Here is a 24,798-nt window from a genome sequence, read left to right on the forward strand (position 1 = left end):
GGGGCAGCTGATAGAAAAGTGTTTTAACTAAGTTGTCAATAATAGTTTTGACTGACTGAAGAGAAGGGGGCAGATAATAAGAGAGGTGATCCAGCTGATAACCTGGACATCAAAGCTAACATGTTGGACAAACATCCAAAACTTTGTATCTTGCCCAGAAACTAACTGGCAGCCAATGGGGTGATTTTAATAAAGGTGTTATGCAATCACTCCTAGATACACCAAGAATCAAGATTGCTGCCATTTTTGCGCTCTTTCCAAACTTGGTGCAGAGGTAGCCCAATGTCCAGTGCATGACAGAAGTCCAGCCTTGAGGTCACCATTGCATTTGCTACCATGGGAACCTATCTCATGGCTAGAGACAAACATGGCTTGCTTCTCCTACCAAGTGTTAGATTTAAAGCTCTTTCATATTTTAAAAGAAGTTGCACCCTGTATTGTGGATAGGATGGAACAGGAGTCTAAGCCAATCCAGCTCTACTTGTCTCCATGTCTCCAAGCCTTTGCATTTGTGTGGGCCAATTCCAAGACAGCCTTCTCGGTCAAGCCCGTACAAATGTCCCCTGCATCTTACCAGTGGTGATATATTCTGCGACAAGTTCTGACTCCACCACAGCAATGGATGGGCTCTCTGGAGAATGGCGCTTCTCCTGGGTCATCTGGATGGGGACTGCCATCTGGCTCAGGTCTATCGTTGGCTGCCTGGGCTTCGACTCCAATTTCTCCTTCACTGCTCCAGCAAATGAAAAGAGGAGAGATGATAGTGTATTTTGGTTTACTTTTTGTTTGCAGGACTGGGTTGAACTACTTCTTAATGTTGGTCAGGGTAGACCCACTTTGGCCTTAATGACACTTCTGTGTCACCTGGAGTCCCCTCCCCCATTTCTTCCAATCTTCCCCCCTTTTAAAAGCAGAAATATACAACAGAAACATGGTTGCAAGAGGACAGACTGCTCACCAGTTGTCTGTTGGAGTTCCAACAATGCTTTGATTGTGGAAGTGGCAGATTGAGATTCACCAGAGACATCCTGGTAAATTATGGTAGGGCTGGAATCCACGGCGATCTCGTGTTCAGACCAGTCCTGGCTCCGGGATGCAATGACATGAACCACAGGCTGAGAATCTGAGAAAGAAGGTGGCAACCTCCAGTCAATCTATGCTAATTTCTTTGATAAGCCACAAGCCAAAATTGCAGAGCGAATGCTATATCTATTAGTCCCTATTCTTCCAGGTTGTCCTCCTATCCTACTGCCACTTTCTAGCTGCTAACAGCACTCTAGGCAACATTAACCATCACTTGGTGGAAGGGAGTTTATGCCATCACAGAAGTCCATGTACAAACAATGTCAAATGCAGTACAGCCCCAGATCCAAAGAAGAACAACTCAAAATTTCACGTACACATATCCAAAAATTATGCACTCACAACACATCCTTAGGTCCCCTGGTGTAAACCTATTGTTATGTTTTCACCAGAGTCAAGCTGGAGGACCTAGAAAATGCCTACAAGAGGTGTCCTTTCTAGGCATTTCCTAGTTTTTCCAGTGCAAATCTATGATATACTTCTATATTCCAATAGTTTGTTATTTTCAACAGTTTCATGTTTCTACAGTAAATCTAGGAATGCAGATGTGAGGGGAGGGGGTGTCATACTTTATGTTGCAATGCACAGATTTCATGACCAAAGCAATATCTATGTATTAAGAAAATATTATATTTGAGGCTGGTGGTTATAGAGAAATCTCAGGTTAAGGCTTTAGTTACACTGAAGCATAGACATGCATGCAACAGAACAGAAATGCCTATACTAGCATCATTGGCAACTCAAGGGATAAAAAATAAAAGGAAAACGGAAAAGAGGGGACATCCTTTAAACTGCAGGAAAATGGATATTAATGCTTAAGCCTGCTGGAAGACTTATTTGAAATCCAAAGGAGCCGGCAAGAAGTAGTAGTTGGAGCACTGGACTATGACTGGAGACCAGAGCTTGAATCTCATTTTAGCTATGTAAACTCACTGGCTGAACCCTGAGCAAGTCGGAGCCCGGCTATGGCGCAGGCTGTTGAGCAACCAGCTGCAGCCAGCTGCAATGAATCACTCTGACCATGAGTGACCATGACCATCACTCAGGTCATGAGTTCGAGGCCAGCTCGGAGCCCCGTGTTTGTCTTGTCTTTGTTCTATGTTAAGGCATTGAATGTTTGCCTTATATGTGTAATGTGATCCGCCCTGAGTCCCCTTTGGGGTGAGAAGGGCGGAATATAAATACTGTAAATAAATAAATAACTAAATAAGTCACACTGTCTCAGACGCAGAAGAAGTGAAAGGCAAACCCCCCTTCTGAACAAAATTTGCCAAAAACCCGTAATATGTTTGCATTAGGTTCTCATAAGTTAAAAATAACTTGAAGGCACACAACAACAACAATAAAAAGTCCAATGAAATGATGTTTCTAAGCTCTAATGCAGACATGGGCAAACTTCAGCTCTCCAGGTGTTTTGGACTTCAACTCCCACAATTCCCAAAAGCCAACAGGCCAGTGGTTCTCAACCTGTGGGTCCCCAGGCATCTTGGCCTACAACTGCCAGAAATCCTAGCCAGTTTACCAACTGTCAGGATTTCTGAGAGTTGAAGGCCAAAACATCTAGGGACCCACAGGTTGAGAACCACTGCAATAGGCTGTTAGGAATTGTGGGATTTGAAGCCCAAAACACCTGGAGGGCTGAAGTTTGCCCATGCCTGCTCTAACGGAATACTCAAAATACACTATCATGAGCAGTGCAGTTCAAGGGCTCTAAGTGAAACACATTTAGATCATCTCAATGTTTTCCCAGAGAACCAGAGTCCTGCTCTGTATCAGCTGATTCCTCAAACCCACCACAAATCTAAGGAAAATGATAAGCCACCCCAGCGCTAAGGGAAAGCTATACCAATTTAACCTTGGGAGCCTTGCGAGGATTCTGTCGAGGAAGAGCTGCTGTCGGTGTACACCTGGGGTTCTTCTTTCACCTCCGGCAACAAGGCGTTCCCAGCCTCCACCACTCGGGAGGCCTGCTGCAAAGTCTCCGTGACCAGCTGCCTCGTCTGCTCACTTACCACCGTCGCCTGGAAGGTCACTGGTTTTGGTTTGATGAGGACCTAAAGAAGGTCAGGGGAGCAAAATGTGTCAGCACAGCAAATCTCCTTTAGAGCTTTATGCACATTATTCCTTCCACAATATCAGGGTGGAGGGCACTGATTTTGCTCTTTCTTTTTATTAGAAAATCCATTTTGCCTGCCTGAAATCCTAAAGAAAATATCATCTAGAGCAGTGGTTCTCAACCTGTGGGTCCCCAAGACATTTTGGCCTTCAACTCCCAGAAATCCTAACTGCTGGTATACTGGCTGGGATTTCTGGGAGTTGTAGACCAGAACACCTGGGGACCCACAGGTTGAGAACCACTGATCTAGAAGTAAAGCTTAATTTAGTGCAGTGGTTCCCAACCTTTGGTCCTCCAGTTGTTTTGGCCTTCAACTTCCAGAAATCCCAACTTCCAGAAATCCAAACACCTCGACAACCAAAGGTTGGGAACCAGTGATTTAGTGTTACAATGCTGGACATGAGGGTCAGCATAGTAAAGTGGTTTGAGTAGGAAAACAGGGTCTGAATTCACTCTTGGGCCATGGAAACCCACTGAACAAGTCACACTTTCTCAGCCTTGAAGAAAGCAATGACAACCCCTACCTGAATGAATTTTCAAACAAAACTCACAACAGAATTGCTTTGTAGTCACCACAGCTTGGAAATGACGTGAAGGCATACAATAACAAGAAGCACTGGACTAGAATTTGGAAGATCCAGGTTTTGGTCTCAACTGAGCCATATGGTTTATTCATTTTGTCCAGTACTGCTCTACCATTATGTCTGTGATAGAATTCAACTTCTCAAACTAGGATGAGATGCAGCTGAGAGGAGGAGTTATCCCCCCTCCCCCAGTACAATAGAGATTGAAAACAGAGGGGCATCCCTGACAAGCCAAATATGCTTTCAGTTTAATGGCTGATACAAAAGGTGAATGAGGGAGAGAAGAGAAATAATCCCATGATTCCTCAGTCACCTTTTTGACTCTGTAAGGAAAATCCAGTTTTAATTATTGAAAGGTAGATAGCAACATAGTAGAACCAGCACGGTGTAGCAGTTTGAGTGCTGGACAACAAATCTGGAGGTCAGGGTTTGAAACTCACTGGGTAGCTTTGGGCAGATCGTACTCCCTCAACTTCAGAAGGCGAAGCTTCTTTGGACAAAATTTGCCAGGAAAATCCCATGATATGTTATCCTTAAGAGCCACCATGACAGAAATGGTTTGAAGCACCCAAGTAACAGTGTCAATGCCCCAAATCTACTCCAGCAGCAAATCAGTGGGCAGCTTCTGCCTCCATCTTTCCTTCTCAACTATCTTGTGTATATGAGCTTGTCTTTTAATATTTCAGTAACCAAAGTTCATAAAGCATATACCTGTGTTTTTCCTTGTTGCCCATACACAATTTTGGTGGGGATGATTTTGGTGGCCGGCTGGACGGCAGACCCAAGTCCTTTGGGTTGCGTGACGATCATTTTGGTGATGGGTCTGCTGGCAGTGATGATGGCTGGTTTTGCTCCCGCAGGCACGGCTTGGATAGTTTTCTCTCCCTGAGAACAAAGTGTGGAGATTCGCTTTTAAACGAATCCACAGACACAAATAAGTTCCCATTTAAGGCTTTATGTGGTTAGCTTTACTTTCTTGAGGTAACTGTAACCCACACTGCTTTATAGATATCTTTCTGACATCCATTTAGAGAACATTATTAAAACACCATGTGTAAAATCATCTTCAGTGTATAAGGTGCATATGAAACATCATTGGATTTTGTGTCCCACCTCCAAAATATATCATTATGTACATACTGACATTCAAAATCGGAGAAAGTCCAAAATCCAAAACAACACTGATCCCAGACATTTTAGATAAGGGATACTCAATTTGTACTTACAAGAACAAATGGATGTATGGATTACTACATTTTTTTTGGCTAATATTTGTGGGATCTTCTTCCAAGACTGTCCTACGACTAGATTTTCCATCTTTGCCACATGCAAAGGGAACACAGTGCAAAGATAGTGTAAATGCTCCATATACTATGAAGCCCCAGGTTTAATCTCTGGTATCTCCAGTTAAAAGGGATCAGGAAGGAAATGATACAACACTGCAGAGATGCAGGCAGTTATACGTTAGAATGGCTTGACTTCATAGGAACTGGTGCTGGGATGAAAGCACAGACACTGAGATGTGGCTGCTCTGCTTGGAAGCCATGGGGCAGAGGCTCAACAAAAGAGCCTCAACACAGTTTTGCCCTGAATTTCAGGCTCAGCATACCATGTGCCATAGGGAAGCAATGCGCCAATACTTTTCCCCACTGATGTAATTTTAAATGGCTTAATTTAGAAACATGTGAAGATATCTGTTATCTCAATTTAAAATAATCTGTCCCATCCAGATTCTAATCAGTGTCTGCCCCTACTGGGCTACCATATTTTGAAAAGCCAAAAAGATGACATATTTAGAGAATGAGTACTTCAAACCACTGACCACTAGGATGACCCTTTACATACCGATACTATATGAGATCCAAAATAATCCCATTCTTCACTGTATTTTAAAAAAAAACATTTCTTTCCCCCTTTTTCCTTCCCTGTTTCTTCCAACAGCTGCCCTGTTCCATTGCTCCTGTGCAGCCAGAGGCTCACTTAGCTGCCTAACTCAGCTAGCTTTTCGTCCCCCCTCCAGGTTTCTGCCCCATCTCTGACATAACACGCCTGCGTGTCTCTTTCTTACTCCTCAAAAAACTCTTCCTAGGGTAATTTTAAATCCTACAGGTATTTTGGATTTCTAACAATAGACCAAGCCTTCTGAAGTCCCAAACACCTGGAGAACCAAAGATTGGGAACCGCTGCCTTAGTGGAATTTCCAATATAGTTGGCAGGAAGGTGAGGAGGAGGGCAGCAACAGTGGACAGCAGGCAAAATGACAACAGAAATCCTGCTCCAAGAAAAGGACATGTTGGGGAGAAAGGGGGATCATATAGTAGTCCTACTCTTCAAGGTGATGGAAGTAGAGAAAGTAAAAAACTGAGCCAGGAAATTCCTGCATGCAAAGCGGAAAACTCAATCTCAGTCCTTAAGTGTTTGCTTTTAATACCTCTGCCCATTTTGCTGCCCAAATTTATTTATTTATCTATTTACTTTGTTTAAGCTAAATGCTAATTTTCTCCCAGAGCAGGACTCAATCTAATGTTTCAGCCAATCACATGCCATGTCCCCAAGACCCACAAAATCATCTTGATTCTCTCATCGCTTACCCCTGCATTTAGCAATGTTGTGACCACGTTTTTTCCCGGAAGTCCTTGAATGGTGGTGCCTTTTCCGGTCGTCTTCTGCACGACTATCACATTGGGTTTGGACGTCACGGGGATTGTTGTAATTTTGGTTGTGGTTCCTTGTTTAGAGAAAGGGAAGGAAAGAGAAGGAAAGGAGATGTGATCAGAAAGAAAAGCAAGGTTGCACTCCATTTGTAGATCCCACTTTGCCATCCTATTCTCAAATACCACCCATCCGGGCACAATTTAGGGGCACAGGAGAACACTGGACACCAATAAAATTCTCCATGCACAAGAAGTGATGCGCAAGTGTTCTTCAAGACATAGGGAGGCAAGCAAGCTTCACAAGAACTTCTTTGCACAAGGATAGCAGCCAATTCCTTGAAGATTACTAGTGCCTTACATTTAAAGGGGAACAGCAAAAGAGCATAAAGACCTTGGGATCAGGGGAGATTGTTAGGCCTCTGGACATAGAATAAAACAAATTAATCTGTAACCAGGAGGAAAAGGGGACTACTGAATTTCAATACAAGGTGGCCCCTTTCTCCTTAGCCAAGCTGAGATTCAACTTATAGGTCATGTGGTCATTTATTTGTTTTTATCCTGCCTTTCTCCCCATATGGGCTCAAGGCATCTGTCTGGGACAAATTAGCCTTCAGAGAAAAACGACATCAGCAAAAGCATAATTGTGTGGAAGGGAGGGAGGGAGGGTGAGTAGATCCTGCAACACTTGTGGGGAGAAGTCATATAAAGGGGGTTAGAGAGGATTGCAAGTTTTGGATACCTTTTTGTTGAAAATATGTCTTCATCAAGGAGTTACCTTTAAAAAAAAGAAAGCAAAAATAAAACCACTTGGTCTTACAAACATTGGAACACGCTTGGCAAGCTGCCAGCTTTTGTTTTGGGAGGGAAAGGGGCTTTTTGGGCACAAAAATAGGATACACCATCAGCATTCACTTTCTTTCAACTATAAAAATGGATTTCATATCCCCTCTGTGCATTTTATCACTACAAAGACATTCACTAGTATCTCTACATCCTCAACTTGGCCATTCCCATTGTATGGAGTCCATGGTTGCAATCCCACACTCCTGCAATATAGTCCCAGATTTTATCCATACTTTCAAACCATTACCCCTTGCCATCACACAGCCAAATGACTTAGCAGGCATGCGTTATCATGGACTATTGCAGCATAAGCATTGGGGGAGGGGGGGCTGTCATAGCCACAAGTGCAAGAAAAGAGGAGTGAGTCCATGTATCAGGCCATTGTGCATCATTTAGTGCCCATTGGAAATTCTTGGAGTCTCATTTTATAGGGGCACAGGACACCCCAGAAAGTGTAAAAACCACAGATAAATAAAATAAATTTGTTCTTTACATGAGAAAGCACCTCTCCATGAATCTCTAGGTCAGTGGTTCCCAACCTTTGGGCCTCCAGGTATTTTGGACTTCAGCTCCCACAGTTCCTAACAGATGATAAGCTGGCTGGGATTTCTGGGAGTTGAAGTCCAAAATACCCGGAGGCCCAAAGGTTGGGAACCAGTAATCTAGGTCCTTGAAGGTGATTCTATGGTCAATGCCTGGTGAAAGTTGGCCATAGAGTTATACTGGAGGACATAGAAATTTCTAGAAATACTATATTAATCAAATCTCTTCTTGATCTCACTGTGACCACTAAAATGCCCGCAATGAGTAAATCCGTGTGGCACATAATGGTTTGTTGTTACTGGAACAAACAACCAGAGACCTCAGGCTTGTAGACCCTGTCTCTCTTTTCTCTGAACTGGGGTAGATAACTGATGTGGAAGCCAGAATAAATTTTCTGGCCATGATACTCTCCAGGGAGTACACTAACAACAAAAAAATGCTTTGCAGACCCCCAAACAGTCCAAAAAGCAGAACAGAGTTGATCTGTTCCTCCTGGAGAATTCCAGAAGAGCAAATTCATCCTCCTTCTTTGCTTGAAAAAAATGTGTCTGAAGAGGCTGGATCCACAAAAGCAGCCTTGGGTTGCCCGTGGTCTTAGGGCTACTTTATCTGCCTATCATTTATGGCAGTCTTATAAAGTAGGCAAGTATGATCATCCATCAGGCTGCAAAGGGAGATCAGGCACTAAGACAAAAAGGGGGTTTGAACCAAGGACATTCCAGTTCATAGCTTAGTCTCTTATCCATCTAAACCAACTATCTTTCTCTACTGCTTTTGTAATCCTCCCATACCAGGTTGGAACATTTATATATACAGTATGCACTCCACTTCTGCAGGAGTTAGGAGTGCAAGGTCCATTGCAAAAATGGGAAAACTGCAAATTTTAGAAAAGGTGTTAGTTTTACTTGAGAGAACACTTCTCTAGGAAGTGACTCTATGGTCAACCTGTTAAAAGTTGGCCACAGAAACATACTAGAGGTTCTAGAAATTCTTAGACAAGTATTATCTCTAGGCATATTTAAGTCCTCCAGATATGCCCAATGTCCACCAGAAGATGACTATAGAATCATGCTGGAAAATTTAAGAGAATGTATTAATAAAATTCACGAATAATCAGAACCATAAAGGTTAAACCCACAAATGCAGAGGGCTGGCTGTAGATTCCTGTTTCAAACTGTCAACAAATTGAAAAGGAGGGTATCCAATGCCCTTGTCCCATGGTTACGGCTCTGCACTTATTCTCATTCCCTTGCCCCATTGTTCACAGCCTGGTCATGTTTACATTAGCTACCACCATTGACGGACGAGTGCTGTTTTATTCTGAGTTTTATGTTGTTGCTTACATGCTTATATGTTTTATTCAATTGTGTTTATATTGTGTTTTATTTCATATTCTGCTTTTTAGGCACCTGCGCCTTGTGTAAGCCACCCTGAGTCCCTTCAGGGAGATGGTGGTGGGATACAAGAATAAAGTTGTTGTTATTGTTATTATTATTAGCCATGTTGAATTGCAACTCCATGCACTCTTACTGTTGGACCTGCTAGCAATCTACAATTGCTAAGACTTATGGTTTAATATCTGAAGAACTAGTTAACTAGCATCCCTAGAGTAATGGAATGGGAGCAGCAGTGGACAGCAGAACAAGAGCCATGCATTCAACCACCTTTTACTGTACTAGTTGTTTTTGAGACAAAATGAAGTGTCTACCTACCAGAAACTATGTTGCTACTGATGATTTTGCCTCCCAGTGTGGCCAGGGACTTGGGGACGACTGTGATAATGCTGCCGCTGGTGGTTTTCACATAAGTGGCAGCCCCTGGAGTGCCTGTCATGCGCGTCCCGATGGATGGGCTGACAGTTGGACGAGTGTAGGTCGCCTGGGTCCCTGGTGGAGGAGAGGAAAAGAGAACAGACCTCAGTGGAACAAATAACAGAACACCTGTGGAACAAATCATCAGTGGAACATCAGCAAAATGTATCATTAAACAGCAATTCAGGCAGTATATATGTCAGAGAGAATGCACAAAGCACAGTGTTTTGGCAAACTCAATTTCTACAGCCAGTAGCTGCAAATGTCAAGTGGTAACAAGCAAGTAACACATAAAATCCCTGCACTCTAGAAGAAAAGATATGAACCTCCTCTTCATCTTGCTAACTCAGCAGAATTTGGATTGCAGTTCAGGGGTGGGCACATACTCTGAGGTTATCCATTAAAAAATCTAGTAAGGAATTCAAGCAGATCAAGGGGGGAGTTCCTATGTTTCATGACCTCTAATATCTTACAGCAACAGGGAAAAGGCACTTACCAGCAGGGGCTGTAACCAGTTTGGTTGTCATGATGGTCCCATTACTGCTCACCACCATAATAGGTGAATTGCTACTGCTGGGCAAGGTCGCCGTGACGGGCTTGGGCAGGATTTTGCTGGGCTGAACTTGCTGGGTTATTATTTTGACACCTAGGAAAGAAAGTTCCAACAGAGATCCATGTTTTAAAGTAGTAGGAGAAAGTCTCCTCTACTCCCAGGTCTATGTAGTAAAAGGACCATAACGGTTTTTACCTATAATCCAAACTCACATTCTTCCACCTATAAAAAACACAATCTTTTTCCAGGAATCATAATGCAACAACATGTGCTTCTCAAAATGGATGAAACTGTGCACCCATGTCATCAAGAAGATCTCTCTGGCCCCTAGTTCTGAAATCCTACAATCATGGAAATGAAAAAAAGCAAACCTTCTTCTCTGTCACCAATCAACTAAAGGTTTTATTTTCCCATGAGAAAATGAGACATAACCTTTTTGCCAGGCCATTTAAGCAAGGGGCCACAATCACAACTTCTGACAGGAGGATTTCTAAATGATATATGACATACAGTAACAATCTTGTCAGTCCATCCTAAATCTATTACCGATCTGTTCGTCCTATTGACGGCTATCGTGCCCTGCACTTCCCCACCATTGAGCTCAGCCTTTTCAACTATTAATTTAGAACTACCTGATTCTTGCTTGATCTGGATGGTGGGCTTAATGCCTGGCGGGAGGGGAGACTGCTGTGGGGTTGAGGGCTGTGGCTGCTGCTGCAGAGGGGTCGGGGGCTGCGGCTGTGCGGCAGGTGAGGCTGGAGGTAGCTGCTGCTGAGCCTGCTGCTGTAGCTGTTGTTTAGGGGACGGCTGCGGCTGTGCTTGCTGCTGCTGTTGCCTGGGAAACTGTGCTAATATCTGGGTTGGTGTGGCCACCAGGCTCTTGGGGGAAGGAAGCCGAGCCGATGCCACTTTGATAGCCGATGTGCAGACACCTGAAAGGGAGAAACCAGGAGGAGACTTAGTGCTGTCCGCAAATCAGTTTGCTTCAACACTCATCAAACATGTTGCTGCCCATTACATCTTCCCAACAGACTCCTGTTAACTACTGGATCAGCAGTCAGTATGAAGTACATCACACAAAGCCTAGAAATTCTGCATACAATGTTCTCCTGTATAGATGATGGAGAACTTCTAGGTCACCTACTACAATTCCCATCAATGCCTATCCATCAAGGTCAATAGTGAAGAATTGTGGAAGCTGTAGGTTAACATATTGAGAAGGGGGGTTTCTTATCCAACAACAAACAGTACCAACAGTTTACCATCTGTGTTACCGAATCTGAAGGAATGCCCAGAAAGAGGGACAGTGCAAGCTATAACAACACCGAAATCTAGCATCTCCTGTCAAAAGTAGGGATGGAGAATTTGTTGCCTTTGCCAATGGTTTGGGATAAGTAAATAATAAATAAATAAACTTTATTTATAACCCGCCCTATCACCCTGAGGGGATTCAGAGCGGTTTACAAACAAAAGGTGGCAAACATTCAATGCCATAAAATAATATAAATAAACAAATCAGAATCAAACAATAAACAAAATGCGTCAATATGAACATATGATAGCTAATCCAAAAGTTAACGAAGTAAATAGACACAACATATCTAAGTCAATCCCACTAACATAAAAATCTAATCAACAAAAATGCATTAAAATTATGAAATGATGGATAATCAGTTCAATTATATTGAAAGGACACATATTTACATCATCATCTATGGAAGACCTTTGATTTAACAGAGTATGGCTCTTATGATCACAAAGAGCCATACTCTATAAAATTAAAGGCCTTCCAGAGGTGATGATGTAAATATGTGGCCTTTCAGCTGGAAGACCGCAAAGGTCATTCAGTTCAACCCCATTCTGCCATGCAGGAATGAACAGCTGACAACTCACCCTGTGCTACTGTGGACATAACCACCGATGGCGTTGCAGATACTACAGTGGTCACGGCCACTGTGCTGGGAGTGGAGGAAGGGGTAGAGCAGGTCCCAGTGGCGGCGCTGGTAGTGGTATTGGTGCTGCTGCTAACCAGAGATGACTGGGAAGCCGTTATGACCACGGGCTGCTTCTGGGTGGTTGAAGTGATGACAGATGTGGGGACAAGTTTGGTGACAGCAGCATAGTTGTGGGACTTGGAGAGGATGTTGGGGACAAAGGTTGAACTGGGAGAGGTGGTTACAATGATTACCTGAAAAATGAATAATAAAAGCATTTGTTCATCACACTTGGGGATTGCAGTAGTGCTCAATACCACACCAGCCTTGTCCCTGTTTCCAAGGACCAGCTCCAAAATGGACCACAACTATTCACACAACCCGAATGAGGACAATGCTGACTCATGAAGCACTGCTCTTATTTCCAAGTTGTTTTGCTGCAGCACAATCACATAGCTAGTCCCATATGATGCCGCTCTTTCAGCTGCATTTTGTTTTATTAATAATAATAATAATAATAATAATAATAATAATAATAATAATAATACTTTATTTATAACCTGCCCTATCTCCCCCAGAGGACTCGGGGCAGTTTCCAATATTAGCAAAACATTCAATTGCCAATAGAAGACCACACCACAAAAGTAATGTGTTGTGAGCCCCCTCGGACCCCAAACCGGGAGACAACATGACATAAGCATAAATAAACAAATTCCCAGAGTAGCAGGGAGAAACCTATGGCCACCCATAGTCAAAATCCCTCAAATATCACCACTGCCAGTCTCCTCAATATCAAGACACACAACCTTTTATCTTAACAATTTACAGAAAGCGGAAGAGCTCAGCTGTACAAGAGAGTACAATGGAAGCAATCCTCACATAAACCAACCTTCTGGGTGGTTGTGTTGGTTGTCTGTGTCGATGGTTTTGTGAAAGTGATCTTCACAGGGGACATGTGGGGCGGCAAGGAATTGGCAATGCTCTGCATGATGCTGCTCATCTTGGGGCTGCCACTGACAGGCACTGTGATGGTCTTGGTGACAGGTGTAGCAGCCTTCGGGACCTCTTTCAGGAGGACAGGAGAGGAGCTTGAGGAGTTGGTGCGGCGCCTCTTGCGGGGCTTCTCATCGTCATCTGAGCAGCTCACGCCTGCGATGGGACACAGAGGTTAGTGTTGCCACACAAATGCATCACCTTTGGAAAAAGTCACTGCTGTGCTGCCCTAATGCAGTTCTTCTGTGCTGCTTTTTTTCAAATACATTGACCTTGAAACCCACTGCAAGATCCATTTTAAAAATGTTTTCCATTATCTTCCTCCCAAGCTGAGAAATTACTACTCAACTGAGGGTTTCAGACCCAAGTAGAGATTTGAATCCCCGTCTCCATAACTCCTAGTCCAAAACTGAAATGAGGACACTACGGTTCCTTGCGTGAATGCCTTCCGTTAATTATTCAATGCAGAATGAACCAGGTAGCAGTTAGTTCCATTTGCAGGTGGAAACCACACAAGATTGAAATATATGTCTAAAAACAGTTTAAAATTGGCACAAAAAACCCTATGCTGACTTACCTATGGTCAGTGTAGGTACTATATCTTAACTCTTATATATAAAAAAGAGCCCATTTCCTTCTCTGAGTAGGGAAAGGCAAGAGATTAATCTGTCCTGGGAGAAATTAAAAAAAGGACTGATCCTCTTTACTCTCCTGGTGTTCCTTTCAAGGGAAGACTCAAGGAGCCACCGATATTTTCCCACTCATGCATTCAAAAAGGCCTGAATTAACACAACAGCAGATTCTCCTGGGGCAGAATACGCTCTCACTTTTCACCACTCTACTAAGAGAAGGAGATGGTTCCTTACCTTTACTATGTAACTCAATTCTTCTGAAAAGGGGGAAAAAACACTTATTTTGTTTCCAGAGTTCCTTTTACTCATTGCTCAAATGCAGCGTCTCTTTTGAATACATCATTCTATTTACAGTGTTCCTTCACTTTTGTGCAAGAGTTAATGCAAGGAACCTTTCAAAATGAGAACATAAGTTATAAAGTTATTCCAAACTAACAACACCACTGACTGCAATGTTCTGGTCCTTCAGAGCCTGGTCTCCAAACACAATTTTCCCCATGATACTTACTTTTGACATAAACGGCACTTCCACTTGGCAGGACAACAACATTAGATGCTGGACTGGCGGGTCTGGGGGACTTCACTGTGGCAACACTACCGCTTGGGACTGGGGTGGACGTCGGGGTCGAAGTGGTACTTGTGTAGGAATAGCAAACCACCACTGCAGAGAAAGAGAATACAGAACCTGCTGCATTAACTGAGAATGAAAGGGTTTGGATGTAATAGCTATGTTGGTTAGGGCTGACAAGAGCTGCAGTCCAACAACACCTGGGAAGGCTCACCTTTGTCTCATAGGTTTCACACTTCGAACAACTTAAAAGTCATGGGTCTCCTCTTTAACAACTTGATTTGAAATCCAACACTGTGTGTACATATTTCTTTGCATTCATTCAACACCAGAGAGACAATGAAAGAGAAACTTAGGATGCAGGTCTAATATAGATTACTCTCACACACACCTTACTATTGTTTACAATCTTTTCAGAGAAGTCAAACCTCATTTTCATTTGAAGCAAACCAAGACTCTACCATAGCTCATGCCCCACTGCTGAGGCTCACCTTGTTATCTCCCCACTTTAAGAAAGTGCCTGGGGCCCCATCTACATTGATCACCGAATGCCATTTCAAACCAGAATGGAAGAAAATGCTTTCTCTGTGGAGAAGATTATACAGGAAATCCTGGAACCTGTTTGAGACCTGCATGGAGATTACATAAACTATAGAGAACAGATACACACTATGGGCTTTCTTTCAGTTTTGTGAGAGTTTATGTGTAGCCACTGCAAACAAATGGTCAGTGGAGATGGGTCCAGGGATTTCCCATTCTATCCCACACAGGAATCACTGTGAGAAAACAACACAGAGATGAACTGCATGCCCCTACATTTCCTTACAACTTTAGATTCTATTATAATACCTGGAATGTTGCAATATTGCCATTCTTCGCTGAAGGCTTAATCAGTGTCCCTTTTGCATATTTTAACCAGCACTCGCCAATCCCCAAATATCCAAAAAGAGGCCAACATACCCTCACCTTCCTTGCTTGCAGTTTCAGCAGGGGAAGGGAGAGAGGCATTGTGTTGGAGAGCTGCATTGGCAACCGCATTTGCCGTAACCGTGAAAGCTGTCTGGGGAACCAGCCGTGGCATCAGAGGGACCAGCCGACGTCCTTCGATAGACCATTCAGAAGAGCTGTTCGGACCAGACATACTAAGGAGAGAGAAAGATACATCCTTTTAGTGCCTAGTTTTTGCTTCTTTGTTGTTCTTCTATTATTCCTTCAAGAATTTCAATGGGTCACACCCATGGTTCTCTCCACTTATTCTCTTTGTTTCTTTACAACTCTGGCAGCTAAAAGACATTGACTGTGCCGAAGTGACCTGGTGATCTTCATCACTTGCATCTGAATTTCATGAGTATAAGATCAAATACTTCACCCTCTGTGTTATATGTGTATAAGCTATAAGCCTGAAACATTAAAAATGACCATGCTGTGATGAAAGTATGACACAGCTTTAAAGGCTTTAATAAGACCTCTGACTTACTTATGTGCAATTGTCGTGAGTCGTTCATCGTTGACTGCCCTCCGAACTTCAGCTCGATGCCTTTCAGTTGAAATACTGTTGAATAATGCCAACCCATCAGACAAAGAAATATGAGCTTCTATAGTAAAACTTTTTTTTGAGATCCAAACTTCAAAATAAATCTACCAGAAGCAAAGACATTACTGGCAACACTGGATAGAGATGTTCTGACTTATATATAGTACAAGAACAATTGGAAGGTGGGATTACACTCCTGGTCAAGATCCATGTGTATTTGTTTGATGCTGCATTTTTTGCAGCTTTGTTTCCATTTAAGGGATTTCATGTTATTAATATGGAGATGTTGGGTAAGCTGTCCCTCTAAGTATTTTACCTTAAAGGTAGGATATAACAAAAATAATGCAATTTTTTGACCTATCAAAGTTTGCAACTGCATCTATTACTATTACTATTATTATTATTGATACACAACAAGGTTAGTTACACAGCAAACAAGATCAATATGCTGGCTTTTGTATTCAATCACATGTCAGACACTTCGCAAGTGTCTAGGACTGTGTGATTTATCAGCAAATAATGCGTGCAGATCCGAGTAGGGTGGCCTTTTGCAGCTAACAGATGGTAATTCTGTCAGCGCCTATTGTTTTTAAGTGGAAACTATGGTCTTTAGGCACTACACCCAATGTGCCGATTACCACTGGGACCACCTTTTACTGGCTTGTGTCAGAATCTTTGCAGTTCTATCTTCATATGCTCATTTCGTGTGAGCTTTTCCAGTTGCTTCGCCTCAATTCTGCAGTCATCTGAGATTGCAACATCGACAATCCATACTTTGTTTTTTTTCCCCACAATCATGAGGTCAGAAGTATTGTGCTCCAAAGTTCTGTCAGTCTGAATTCAGAAGTCCCAGAGTAGCTTGATGTGTTCATTTTGTGTAACTTTTTAAGGCTTGTGATCCCACCAGTTTTTTGTCGCAGACAAAATGCATTATTATTATTTATCTTTATTTATACCCCTCCTTTCTCCCCATGGGGATTCAAGGTAGCTATAACAAAGGAAGAGGCTCATGGCTGTTGTGGTGAAATCTCTCTCACTAATTACTACTGGAAGACAACCACTGAACTTCCAATGAAAAACAGCAAGTGTAATCAACCAACTTTTTTTTTCTCATTGAGATCTATGTTTTTAATTTTAAGCTATTATTATAGCTCTTTTAACGCTAAGAAAGCAATTCAGAACATGACTCACTGCAGCTACAAACAACCCCCTTACACTGACATTTAACCAGATTAGATTTTAGGCATTCCTAATTTTGCTTCATTGCAGAAGGAATGGGGTGTGCTGTTGACCAGTACAAGAAGACTGATTTACCTAAGTACTTTGGAGAGTTCTCCAAGGAGGTCTTTCTTCTCCTTTGTAAGATCCCCCTGTGCTCGCAAGGCACTGATAACCCCAGCATAGGCCTCCAATTCTATAAAAAGAGAGGAAAAATAAAGAAAAGGTTGAAACTAAGAATATCACTGGGGAAGAAAAAAAAATCTAAGTGATGGTGGAATCTGCTACCTCAGAGCATGATGGGATATGCTTCTTTGGAGGCTTTTAAAAAGAGCTGAATGGCCATTGGTTGGGAGTGCTTTGACCATGTCTTCCTTTGTGAAGAAGAGGGAAGGATGGCCTTGGGCGACTCTTCCAACTCTATACTTCTGTGATCTGCTACTGGAATCTTTTCAATAGAGATTAGAATCTGGGACCTTCTGCTTGCAAAGCATGTGCTTTGTCATCACACAGTGATAATGCTTTCCTAGTACAAGTCCAGAGGAGGCAGCTTATTTTTCCTCTGTTAGAGTCATTGGCTTGGCATCTTCCCTTTCAAGTCAGCCACATCTGGAAGTGATCAACCAGACACAGTGCTGTACTAAATGCAACTGTAATGGTCATCCCAAAGCAGTAGGATTACTAACCCTTACGGGAAGTTGCCAGTGGCTTACTCAATGCTGCCATAGATTTCGGCACTTCTCCAGCCAGTCCTCTTGGGAGATTTATTCCATCATCCCTTGAGACTTCTGGGTTATAAAGGTCTTCTCTAACCCAACACATGAGGAATAGAGAATGCTCAGCAACCAGCACTTTAAAAGGTACCTGGCAACTGGGGTTCCAGGATTTGGCACAACTGTTAATCGAAATTATTCTTGTTACAATGACAGGTCAAAAAACACTCCAAATTAATCTTCAAGACACAGATCTTTTATACACATGCCCAGAGGCAGTTTGCGTAAAGATCACTGTTATCACCCTGAACATGCCGCATTACCACAGGATGTCTACGCCCCACACCACTGGAGAAAATATACTGTCTAGCCACCATTGCACCACCTGACATCCGCTGGGAAGTAGCAACCAGCAACGAAAGGACCAAGGCAGTGAAATCTCCGAACCATCCCCTGTTTGGATATCAGTCAGCACGCCAATCCCTTAAAACAAGAAATAGTTTTATAAGATCTGCAGAGATACTTATAGGAACACCTGAGCAAGCAAGAGTCCAAAAGTGGCAGGCTAAAACCGGAATGTCAACCCATGGCTGATACTGAATGAGAGTCTCCCTCCTGGGCACACAAAAGACTAGGTGACTTGGAAGGTATTGAATAGACTGTGCTCTGGCACCATGAGATGCAGAGCCAACCTTAAGAAATGGGGCTACAAAGTGGAGTCCATGACATGCAAGTGTGGAGAAGAACAAACCACAGACAACCTATTACAATACAATCTGAGCCCTGCCACATGCACAATGGAAGTCCTTTATTTGCAATCCAAAGTTAGTATAGCTGATAACACCTTTAACAATAGCCTGTGGTCAAAAATGCATGTAGACAGTCCAAATAAAAAGTTTGGAATATCATTTTATGAACAAACACAATGTTCAGATATACCATACTGCATGGTATCATAGCATTTACAATATTTTATTGCAATCAGCAAATGTCAAACTAAATCTTGCTCCTTTAAATACTGAACAGATGAACCCAATCATTTCTCTCTGTACAGTATACAAAAACAAGAACTTTGAGATCAGGGCTAGAGAGACTATTAACAGCATATACAGCACACTATACAGTAACTCCCAACCTAAATACATTGCAAAAAAAAAAAAACCTCTAAGAACAGAAGACAAAAAAAGCACAGCATTCAATTTCCTCATTTTTCATTATTTTCTAATGAATATCAATTTGAACAGCACAGAATTTTTATTTTGCTAGTGCCCATAAGTTATTTCTTTGCTTGTATTACTTCCATGTCAACTTTATTTTAATTAAATACTGATTGGGCATTGGGGGGGGGGGGCTGGACCACTTCTCATAGTGGGGAAATGAAACCATAGATAATAATATGTGGATATGGAGGTTTTACTGTACTTGAAAGGTAAGGAAAGAATTCTGCCTGAAACCATGGCCCAACATTACTGCCAGTCAGTCAGCAGAATCAGAGCATTCATGGGCCAATGGTCTCAAGCAGATTCCAAAGAGCAAAGACTCTTGCCCAGCAGGTTCCCCTGGGTAAACATACCCAGTTTACGAAGGACCCTTTTGCATTCATCCCTGCTGAGATCCAGAAGGGTCGGCCACACGACAGGCATCCTTCCTCCACTGATGTGCTCCCACAGAGCTCAGGCTCCCTGCAAACACAATACACAAGCAGAGAGTGTGAGGGAAGATTTCCATTGTAGACTCTTTTGAACACTTAAGCATTGGAGCAGTAACAACCACATGCACTGCTCATATAACTAAACCATAGCTGTGAGCTTTTTCAAAACCATTCGTTATTAAAGCCCCGATGCATGATGTTATGCTGTGAACGGAAGGAAGGAAGAGGACTATGGACAAACGGAGCACACCCAAGACAGAGACTGTTATCAAGAAAGATAATTTTGTCAGAGACAGGCAATCTGTGACTTGTCAGATGTTGTCAGATTGTAAATGCCACCATCACTGAGTAGGTCTGATCTGAGTTGCAGTTCAAAACTTCTGGAGGATACCAAATGTCCTATTGTGGCTCTGCAATGTTAAAATCTGGAATTAGGAATTGTTTTGGGGAATGATTGAGACTAGAAGGATTCTACTATGCCATGCATCTTTCAATTGCATCAATATTGAAGACTAGCCATCAACACTGCACATTTCAACTTCTCATATGTGGAAAATAAGATTATAAATGAGTAATATAGCTGCATGGAAAGACCTTGAGTTTACACTGCCATATAATCCAGTTCAAATTGGATAATCTGTATTTTATAGGCAGTGTGGATCAGGCCTAAGTGCACTCTGCCTGTGCCCTGGGTGCCATTTTGGCTGAGGGAGTTGCTAGCATATTAAGGGGGCGGGACTTAAAGGCAGCGGGGGGGGGGGGGGGTAAAGGCAGTGGAGCCTACCTTTCTAACTGGCAGTTAGGGCAAGAAAGGCTCTTTCTCCTCCTCTGTAATTTGGACTATTTTTCTACGGTTTTTTATTGAAAGACATATTTTGGATGACTATGTCTTTTGTGGCCAAATTTGATGTGATTTGGTTCAGTGGTTTGTTGTTTACTCCATAGTAAAACAAACATTACATTTATATATTCCAGTATATAGATTAGTTAATCCATGTAAGCAAACCTCAGGCTTTGAATGCGATTTCCTGCTTCTTGGCAGACTGGATGGCCCATGAGGTCTCTTCCAACTCTACTATTCTATGATTTTATGATTCCACATTGTCTCTTCCCTCCAATGAAACTGGTTTCATCAAACCATGGTTTAACAATACAGCCAAGCAATTAGCCAACTATGGCTTGCACTGGCCCTCCAAAATTAGATTGTTGCTATCAAGATAATGATGACATATATACTACCCTTTACTCAAGGAATTTGTGATGGCACACCCACCGTTTTCATGTTTTTTTAAAGACAATATTTTTAAGATCTAATGCAGTGCGATGTAAGTATAAAGTGATACATACTGAAGTAAAAATATTCTATCTTGACATATAAACTGATCAGCTTTGAATTGGTCACACCTTTAAAAAATGTAAAATGATATTGCATGCCCAGGAAAAACAGAAAAAAGAAGAACACAAATGATCCAAAGGAGGTATAGGGCTTTTTTAAGCTTAGGGAAAAGGCAAATATAGAGGGAAAAGGTAACATGTAGATATAGTGTGCAGAAAATGGATAGAGTTTCATTTTAGCCCCTTAGATGATGATTGAACTCTTTACTCATTTTATTCTTGCATGAAAGAATAAATCATTTCAGATGTTTCTCTTCCAAAGGCAAGATTACAATAGCTTTTTGCACATTTTTTTTTACAATTACCTTTCACATGTTAGGCTTTTTGCCCCCCCCCCCAAAAAAAAACCCTTTGCAAAAACAAACAAACAAACAAACATGTTTTGCATGAGACAGATTCCAACAGGTCAGGAACATACATGAGGTGCGAGAAAATAGCCCAACACTTTGGCACAAAAAATTATTTGTGCAGAGTACATCTTTTCTTCCCTTGTGTTTTTGCATAAGGAAAAGGAGACATGCAACTCTTTACTGTGAACGCATATAAGTGCTTCAAGTTGTCTGTCAACGTATGAATGTTATAGGTCTTTCCTAAACAAGGAATACCTACAAATGGTTTTACCAGCTTCTTCTTCTGAAATATAGTCTATAGCACCTGGGTTTCCATAGCAGCCTCAAATTCAAGCACTAACCATGGCTTAACCCTACTTATCTTTCAATATCACATTCAATGTGGCGACTTTAGGCACTAAACTTCATTAGATTTATTATACCACATAAAATTTAATTTCTGGTCTGAATAGTTAAAAGTTTGTGTATCATCTTCCTCCTTGTACTTAAGGGGAAAATACAGAAGTGGCCATTTGGTTGGTAAAGAAAAAAGGCCCAATAGTCAATGCATTCATTTATTGGAATTGAAACAGGAGTTGCTCTCAAACAGAACTCAATTCTGAACCAATTAAGAAATGAAATTCCAAGCCATCCATACTTTACAGCCAGCAACATTAACCAAATATAAAAACCAGTCCAAGCAATATTTAAGAGATCTTTTAGCTCAGGATTCCCTGGGAGAGAAGGCTGAGTAGCTATAAAAGCTTCTCAAAAGGGAAATTAAAAAACATAAAGCTCACACAGCAACTAGGAGAGAGGAGAGGCAGTTTTTAAATGGCATTATGGTTATGGTGCATGGAACGTGCTCCTTCTTTTGTTCATTCTAGAGAATATAAATCTTATGATGATAACTGAATGCAAGCACACATCTCTCTAGGAAAGAATGAGCTTGGGATAGAAATTGCTGCCTGACCATCCAGTGTTTCAACAGGACCTGAAGAGGTGCCTTAGGGCTGACTCTAGATCAGGAGGGGGAAACATATAAATCTACAGATGATATTAGAGTGAATGTGTTTGAGTTTGGACTAGGTTTCTGGGAAACTAGGGTTCAAATCTTCAGTCAACCATGGAAACTCATTGGGTGACCTGAGCAGGTCAGACTCTTTCAGATTCAGAGGAAGGCAATGGCAAGCTTGTTCTAGTAACTCTTTCTAAAAATCCCTGTTAGGGTTTATCTTATGATCAGACACAACTTGAAGAGACACAGCAACAGCACATTTGATGCAGTGACTTCAGGTATGAGGGCAATGTCAAATGTGTGTGTTGATAAACAGGATATTGAGGGAGCAGGTGCCCTCAACTATTTTTTACCTCTTCCAGTTGCAAGCAAAAATGCAAATATGGCCAATGCATAATGTATGCAGATTGCATCATTACCAGCCCTGCATCCAGCAGCCCCGTAGCAATATAAATTGTAAATGCACATCCACAACATCTTGTTTTATAAGTCAAAGCTTGAATCACGATGTTCCATTTACTGCAAGATTCAAGCTCCAACCTGCCCAACTATATCACCATTAAAACAGTTGAAAGACTGTGTTGTCGAAGGCTTTCATGGCCGGGATCACAGGGTTGTTGTATGTCTTTCGGGCTGTGTGGCCATGTTCCAGAAGCATTCTCTCCTGACGCAGCGCCCAAACAAGAGTCAAAGAACATGAAAGGCACTGCAGACTAATTCAACCAGAGAAATCAGCCATAGCAGAGCATTTGATGAACCAGCCTGGACACAGAATACTATTTGAGAACACAAAAATGCTGGACCATTCTAACAACTATCATGTCAGACTACACAGAGAAGCCATTGAAATCCACAAGCATGTGGACAACTTCAACAGAAAGGAAGAAACCATGAAAATGAACAAAATCTGGCTACCAGTATTACAAAACTCAAAAATCAGAACAGTAAATAAAAAGCAATACTCTGAAAACAGAGGGTTTCCAGACATGAATCAACCAAGGGCAGTTAACGACTCTAAACAAAGGATGCCCCAGAGGCAGGAAGAAGACAGCAGATAAGCTTTTCAATGCTAATTTAAGTGATTAACTACACATTCACACTGACCTCTCTCACCCTAGACTTTCCACAGATATATATTAACCTCTTTGCTTAGTTTTCTCCATACCTCACAACCTCTGAGGATGCCTGCCATAGATGTGGGCGAAACGTCAGGAGAGAATGCTTCTGGAACATGGCCACACAGCCCGAAAGACATACAACAACCCAGTTGAAAGACTACTGACATTTCCATCTTAAATGTCTTGTTGCCAGAATACACACACACGCCCACAGCCATACATTATAGCAGCCATAGCGTGATTTGACTTGGGCAAGGGCACACTCTTAAAACGTTGTGCAATGTGGAAGTGCAGTTGTGAGGCCTGCAGGGCATGGATAAAGATTCTAGATTTGGCTCTGCAAAACAGTTAACTGCAGAAAATCAAAGGACTGGGAAATGCTAAGCAGCAAATTTGCTTATCAACCAGTTAAGGGTTTTCTTTCAAATAGACAGTTTTATTTTAACTAATTAAACAATAGCACTTAATATAAACTTTCTCATTACCAAAACCATCCTTTTAACACATGAAAAGAAAGTCAAAAGACCATTCATGCAGAAAAAGTAAGGACCTTTTAGTATACAGTATGTCTCTTTAAAGTTAACTTTCAAAGTAAAAACAAAACAGTACCAAAATGGAGATAAAAACAATCTAAAATTAAATAACTGCACCCTTCATTATGAGAGTCATAGATTTTAGTCTGCATCCTCCATATACCAATTAAGTAACAGAGGGCCCTTCCACACAGTCACATAACCCAGAATATCACGGCAGAAAATCCCACAATATCCACTTTGAAATGGGTTATCCGAGTTCAAAATTTAAAGCAGATAATGTGGGATTTTATTCAGCTGTGTGGAAGGGGCCTAACTGTACAATTGTGTATATGTCTTACTTGATCTGTTCACAGGGTTCATTCCAAATTTAATTTCATTCTGCTCAGAATGGATCCAGCAGGCAACAATCACACATTATGGGGACTCTTGTTGAATAACATCTGAAAACCAGAACCCCCCCCCCAACCCCTTTCCATTTTAGGTAGATCTCTATTTAGTAAGCCAATAACGCTGTGGCGGGACGAATGAAAGGAACATATTATAATCTGGGTGCATACAAAACTTGACTCCAGGTTACAGACAGCCCCAAATCTTGGGCAGATTAACTGTATGATTTTTTTTCACCAGTGCCATTGGTGTGGAAAATTAGGGAGCTGGGTATGTTTAGCCTGGAGAAGAGAAAGTTAGAAGAGAATGTGATAACTATGTTCAAAATATATGAAAGAATGTCATATTGAGGAGGGAGTAAACTTCTTTTCTGCTGCTCCAGGGAAGAAAACACAAAGCAACGAAGAATGGGAAAATAGATTCCACTTACATATAAGGAAAACAATATTGCTAGAAGAACTGTTTAATAGTGAAATATACTGCCTGGTAATGTGGTAGAGTTTCCTTCTCTGGAGGTTTTTAAGCAGAGGTGGATGGACATTTGCTGGGAGTGCTCTGACCGTCTATTCCTGCCTGGCAGAAGGG

At 41.9% G+C, this 24,798-nt stretch overlaps 1 protein-coding gene across 9 annotated transcripts in view; it reads right to left on the reverse strand.

Moving 5' to 3' along the window:
- emsy (EMSY transcriptional repressor, BRCA2 interacting) overlaps positions 1-24,798 on the reverse strand; it is a 48,312-nt gene that overhangs the window by 18,661 nt on the left and 4,853 nt on the right. For 3 of the 9 annotated variants that reach the window (XM_008120748.3, XM_008120745.3, XM_008120750.3), the window contains exons 2-17: positions 19,353-19,461; positions 17,163-17,262; positions 15,792-15,866; positions 15,275-15,456; positions 14,255-14,407; positions 13,011-13,270; positions 12,081-12,375; positions 10,820-11,119; positions 10,131-10,280; positions 9,536-9,709; positions 7,177-7,212; positions 6,375-6,511; positions 4,495-4,692; positions 2,939-3,137; positions 959-1,123; positions 575-730 (exon numbers count right to left, since the gene is read on the reverse strand). In XM_008120748.3, the coding sequence (XP_008118955.1) occupies positions 575-730; positions 959-1,123; positions 2,939-3,137; positions 4,495-4,692; positions 6,375-6,511; positions 7,177-7,212; positions 9,536-9,709; positions 10,131-10,280; positions 10,820-11,119; positions 12,081-12,375; positions 13,011-13,270; positions 14,255-14,407; positions 15,275-15,456; positions 15,792-15,866; positions 17,163-17,262; positions 19,353-19,422 (2,650 nt within the window). In that variant the 5' untranslated portion in view covers positions 19,423-19,461. Of the gene's footprint in view, positions 1-574; positions 731-958; positions 1,124-2,938; positions 3,138-4,494; positions 4,693-6,374; positions 6,512-7,176; positions 7,213-9,535; positions 9,710-10,130; positions 10,281-10,819; positions 11,120-12,080; positions 12,376-13,010; positions 13,271-14,254; positions 14,408-15,274; positions 15,457-15,791; positions 15,867-17,162; positions 17,263-18,164; positions 18,263-19,352; positions 19,464-24,798 lie in introns of those variants that run through there. The other 6 variants (XM_008120752.3, XM_008120751.3, XM_008120749.3 and 3 more) reach the window with 4 other exon arrangements.

This window comes from Anolis carolinensis, chromosome 3 (assembly GCF_035594765.1).
Source record: "Anolis carolinensis isolate JA03-04 chromosome 3, rAnoCar3.1.pri, whole genome shotgun sequence".
NCBI lineage: Eukaryota > Metazoa > Chordata > Lepidosauria > Squamata > Dactyloidae > Anolis > Anolis carolinensis.